Source organism: Colossoma macropomum, unplaced genomic scaffold (genome assembly GCF_904425465.1).
Source record: "Colossoma macropomum unplaced genomic scaffold, Colossoma_macropomum, whole genome shotgun sequence".
NCBI classification, from domain to species: domain Eukaryota; kingdom Metazoa; phylum Chordata; class Actinopteri; order Characiformes; family Serrasalmidae; genus Colossoma; species Colossoma macropomum.
In genome coordinates this window covers 7,769,723-7,775,722 of record NW_023494797.1, presented here as the reverse complement: position 1 = coordinate 7,775,722, position 6,000 = coordinate 7,769,723, and the positions used below count along the sequence as shown (strand labels likewise).

Sequence of the window (6,000 nt, the reverse complement as noted above, 5' to 3'; positions counted from 1 at the left end):
CTCACGAACCTGTTCATTCTTGCTCCGTCTTGTTCTCATGAACAGAAATCCCATTTCCCTGAACACCTGTTAAACCATTAGAATCCTATACAATGTGATATCAACCAATCAGGAAAAGACAAAATACCTTTAGTGACTACTGGACACCACAAGGAACCAACAGAAACCGTTCACACTCCATCTTATCATCAAAAACCTCACGAGCCTTTGCTAATCTGTAATGACCTGTACTGGAAATTTCTCCTTGGTCAAGTTTCTTAATGTATCACATTAGTGAGATTCTGTCTATCTTTTGCTCCTTTGCAGCGAATAGACTTCCCTTCTGACGCTTGATTGGCTGCTCTTCTCAGATCTTCCAATGGGGCTGAACCCCTACTGGCTTTAGTTTAGTGGTTTCTTGGCATGATGGAAATTCTGCAATATCACTACGATACAACATGCATGAATGTTCTTTACTTAATTATATTGAGCCAAAAGTAATGGGTCGATTTACCCCAGAATCCCCATTTTGAGAAAGCTGCTCCAGGCATGAATTCACAGTTATGTAAGGTTTATGACCTCATGTCGAAGCCTATATTGCTGTTCATTAGTATGTAAAAGTATGGCAGGCATATCTGTTTCTTTTAACATATACGAGTGATAACATCTTAACCTTTATAATTTCACTTAGCATGAGAAAAATCACACTTCCCATGCTCATCTGTATCAGAACTCATGTGACATGAACTATTCTTCCTGAATCTGTGATCACTTAGTTGTTTCTGTGTATGGTTGCCTAAAGCATGGCTGATTTTACCCACTGCCTCAACACACCCCATTCTCCCCTACTGTATATTAGTGGTAATCTGATTGTAATGTGTTGGGACATTAAACTTGAGGCATTAAGAAAGACAAAGCTCTGTCACTGAGCAATATTTAACACATTTATTGTTCCTTTAATTACACGACAACACATTGCAAGGTGCAGGAGAGAAAACCCCATCATTATTCAGGCTCCACATGGATAAAGCATTCATATCTTCACTTCAAACAAATGAAATGAAATTAAAATGAAATGAACACAAGCAGCAAACACACAGTTAATGAGTGAAACGATTAAATAATGCACTTCTGAGAGACATGATGATGCATGGAAATGCGGGATGTGTGCATGAACTCAGATGAAAAAGCAAATAAAGGCAACGAAATCTTTCTGCTCTGCAGTATGACCTTTGACAAATCCTGAGGTCAGTTTTAAGTGGACTGAAAAAGGGGCATAAGGGAGTCCCCAGAGCATCCATCCCAGGGTCAAGTCTGCTGTGCGTCTCACTTCTTGAGATCCTCTTTGGTGATTTGAGCTGCAAAGCAAAGACAGAAACGTAAGAATGTAAGAACATTCTGACAATACAGCATTTATCAATTTAAAATGAACCAGAATTAAACAATAAACTATTTAAATAAAAGACTAAAATGACGAAATTAGCTGAATAGCTATCTTGCGTCCTAACTGTCGAACCTAGTTGCTCCCATCAGATGGCAGAAACAGCTCGAGCTCAAATCAACCAACATACTACTGCTTCTGTTCCAAGGCAGAAGTTAGGACTTCTGTTGTTGTCATAAGATCCATGACCCTCATGAGTATGCCTCAATACAATAGATGAAAACACTCTCGTTCATCCTGTTTCTGTTCATGATTGTGAAAGTTAGCAACTGTGAAAAATGAGTGAGGTGATTACATAATAATTGTGGCAGGCCTACAATATTATAATACTAGAATAAGAGAATACGAATAGAAGTGATATTTCACTGAGTAACCTTGCAAAAGAATAACCGTTCATAGTTATTTATGTCAGAACTGAAACTGCACTGGATTGATTTGGTAAAACCACAGAATGCTACAAAAAATCTGAGACAAACCAAAGCACTTGTCCTGAACAAGTACATTTAAATCTTTTCGAGACAATCCACAAGCACGTTAGTAGTCCTGCTGTAAAGATACTGAAGCCGGTATATGAGAGAGAGGAGGTAGAACAGTGCTAGCTATTTAGTGGTGGTGTGCTTACCTTCACAACATTTCACACAGAGCAAACCTGACTTTATTCACGAGCTGGGGGAGTCAATGGGAACAGGTGAGGAGAAACAGGAAACAGCGAAAAGGAAGGATTAAAGTCTGACACACATCACAAACCATGGATCTCTGGAAAGAGATCCATTCAGGACCTTTGGAATGTACACTGAGATACATCTTCAGATCCAGCTTTATGAAGTTAATAATGCAAAATAAAAGGAAAAGACATTTTGATATATGCCAGAAATGTCCATGTTTCTTGGGAATGCATTGAAAAGCAGAAGACCAGAGGCCTAATGGATAGTTTCCCAGGCACCTTTAAAACGTATTTCTAGATTTAATTGCATTTTTAACAGTGATTCACCATCTTTAGCTCTTGTTGACAGGGAAACTGAGTTTGGATGAAGTTATGAGAACATTAAGCCTACTGGAACTGCACTGTATAGGAGTGAAACCATGGATTCTGTTTTTGTCAGCATATATCTACAGTCATGAGTAAATATGAGGAGGTACAGATCATATATGACAACAGTGTCACTCATATATGTCCTCATATTTAACTGAACACTGTACAATACAGTAAAACAGGAACTGACACATACATTGCATTCAACAAGAAGGGGGCCATGTGGGGGCATCTAAGGCGCTACAGCTACCACCATTTGTAGCAAACTTGTCTTAAACTACTAATATCAAGATCAAAAAGATAAGACAGTGCGGTCACTCTACATTTTCTTTGTAGATCATGAAAGGCAAGCTTTCTGAAAGCATGGAGCGAGAAGCAGGGTACTTACGGCGAACTTCTAGCTTGCACTCTACTGTGTCTTCTCCACTGGAATTAACTGCTTTACACGTGTACACACCCCCATCAAATGGACACGGCTTCCGGATCTCCAGAGTCAGAACCCCCTGCTCGCTGAACGTGCGGTACTTGGCTTCATTTGAGATGTCCATCTTGTTCTTGTACCATGTGATTTTGGGCTGAGTAGATGGAAGGAAGAAGGGAAATTTGAGATTTGAAAAAATCAGCTGTTCCATCTGATCACACTAACTCCAAAGTATAGAGTGAATATTTCAATTTGTTCCTACACTGAAAAAAGTAATGCACTGACTGTACTTGACTCAAATGAACCTAATTTCCACATGAATAAAACATATTATGACAACATAATTACTGCCAAAAGTAAGTAAATCAAAAGAGAAAACTGTGTTAAATATATTTTATACATGTAGAGGTGATGTGCACTTTGGAATCATTTCTTTTTTCAGTGCATGATCCTAACCATCAAATAAGCCATTCATGCACTGAACACATCTCACGTCAAGTAGAGATGGCACGAAACCACTTTTTATTTTCTGATACTGATACTGAAACTGTGAGCACTGGCCGATACTAATACAGACAGAATTTTTCTTTTAAAAACTATCAAGCTTTAATATTAGCTATTTTTAATATAAGCACTTCACTTAAGATGAGCATCTAAATCTAGGCTATCATCATCAGACTACTCAAACACTTTACTACCCCTCAAGGAGAAATAACAACATCATATCACATGTGACCGTGTGCTATTTCAGGCTTGATTTGTTACAGGTTTGGATAAGATTCATTGTTTTTTTGCTTCAATATCCAATCCAGAATTTTCTGCTCATATCAGCCCCTATACTGATGCCCATCAATATTGATATGACATCTCAAACTAACTAATTTATTACATTTCTGGAGGTTTATGTGTTTTCATTTAATTCTTGCTATTTCTAAATGACTATTTGTTTTTAAACATCCATGTCTTCACTGTATTTCGCTGGAAGGTGCCAAACAGGAGGCAAAAACATATTGATTGTTCACTGGAAGTCTCTGCCTTCTCATTCTGTCAACAACTGGCCTGTAACCTTTCTAGATATTTTGGGGCTAGACTTTTCTGTGGTCCGTTTGTGCGGCACAAAATGCAGGAACATTCAGAGCATACCCAGTGCTATTGTTAACATCAAACGACTTACGCAAGTTGTTTATTTTCCGTCTGTGTTAACCTTGAGGGTGGAGGTAGGGATCAAAATCCTTATAACTTGTCTTCCTTTCCACTCTCTCCCTCTCTCTTCCTTCTTGTTGTGTTTGATGTTATTATTTATAATAAATAAATAATTCATCAGACATATTTTGCCAGCTGTCAGTTTACTCAGATTTTCTGTATCCAGAAATAATCCAGCACATTCCCTGCCCTGACTGCAAGGTTTTCACATGCAGAATGGTCAGAGATCCGAGCTGGCTCTAGCAAGCTTATGTCATATGCAAGAATAACGCCTTTGACCCTTTACGTCAGGGTTCAAACACGCTCACCTTAGGGATGCCTCTTACAGAACAGCTGAGAGTGGCATTATAGCCTGCAATGACCGAGCGGTTGACCAGTGGGCGGGTGAACTTCGGAGCCTCTGAAAAGTCATGGTCTTTGTAGCTGGGAGGCTTATACACAATACCTTAGAATAGAACATAACGTCAGAGTAAAACATTAACCTTTACATGTCACAGGTACAATCCCATTTCCAAAAAAGTTGGGACGCTGGGCAAAATGTGAATAAAAACAAAATTCAATGATGTGCAAATCATTTAAACCCTATATTTCATTAAACATAGTACAAAAACAACATATCAAATGTTGAAACTGAGCAATTTTATTGTTTTTTGAATTTGATGCCGACAACATGTTCCAAAAAGTTGGGACGGGGGCAACAAAAGGCTAGTAAAGCTGTGTAATGCTAAAAAAACACCTTAAAGTTAATTGGCAACAGGTGAGTAACATCACTGGGTAGAAAAAGAGCATCTCAGAGAGGCTTTCAGCAGTTAAGATGGGGAGGGGTTCACCACTCTGTGAAAGACTGCACTATCAAATAGCGCAACAATTCAAGAATAACGTAAAATAGCAAAGAACTTTTGCTTTTCATAATTTATGGTGCATAATAACATTAAAAGATTCTGGAGAAATCTCTGTATGTAAGGGTCAAGGCCAAAAACCAGTATTTGTTGGCCAAGATCTTCGGGCCCTCAGACACCACTGCATTAAAAACAGACTCTGTAGTGAAATCACTGCATGGGCTCAGAAACACTTCTGAAAACCACTGTCTGTGAAAAGAGTTTGTGGCTGCATCCACAAATGCTAGTTAAAACTCTAAAACGCAAAGAAGAAACCATACATAAACAGGATCCAGAAACGCTGCCTCCTTCTCTGGGCCCAAGCTCATTTAAAATGCACTGAGGGGAAGTGGAGAAGTGTCCTGTGGTCCAGTGAATCAACATTTGAAATTCTTTTTGGAAATGATGGACACTGTGTCCTCCAGGCTAAAGACCACTCAGCTTGTTATCAGTGCACAGTTCAAAAGCCAGTATTCATGATGGTATAGGGGTGCATTAGTGCACATAGCATGGGTGATGTGCACATCTGTGAAGGCACCATTAATGCTGAATGATAATATACATGTTTTGGCGAAGGACTTGCTTATTTCAGCAAGACAATGTAAAACCACATTCTGCATGTATTACAACAGCATGGCTCCATATTAAGAGTCCGGGCTCTAAACTGACCTGCCTGCAGTCCAGACCTGTCACCACTGAAAACATTTAGTGCATTATTAAATGAAAAATATGACAAAGGAGACCCTGAACTAATGAGCAGCTGAAATTCTATATCAGGTAAGAATGTGGAAACATTTCACTTTCAAAACTACAGCAGTGTCTCCTCAGTTCCCAAACACTTACAGAGTGTTGTTAAAAGAAGAGGTGATGAAACACAGTGGTAAACATGCCCCCGTCCCAACTTGGAACGTGTTGTTGGTATCAAATTCGAAATGGGCTTATATTTAAAAAAAGAACAATAAAATTTCTCAGTTTCAACATTTGATATGTTGTCTTTGTAGTATTTTCCTTTAAAAATATGGTTTACATGATTTGCAGATCATTG

General features: G+C 38.7%; 1 protein-coding gene across 7 annotated transcripts in view; it reads right to left on the bottom strand.

Annotated features, from left to right (window-relative positions):
* Positions 1–910: 910 nt before the first annotated feature.
* mybpc3 (myosin binding protein C3) overlaps positions 911–6,000 on the bottom strand; it is a 51,843-nt gene continuing 46,753 nt past the window's right edge. For all 7 annotated transcript variants that reach the window (XM_036584180.1, XM_036584184.1, XM_036584181.1 and 4 more), the window contains 3 exons: positions 4,386–4,522; positions 2,842–3,028; positions 911–1,337 (listed from right to left, as the gene is read on the bottom strand). In XM_036584180.1, coding sequence (XP_036440073.1) covers positions 1,306–1,337; positions 2,842–3,028; positions 4,386–4,522 — 356 coding nt within the window. In that variant the 3' untranslated portion in view covers positions 911–1,305. The remainder of the gene's footprint in view (positions 1,338–2,841; positions 3,029–4,385; positions 4,523–6,000) is intronic.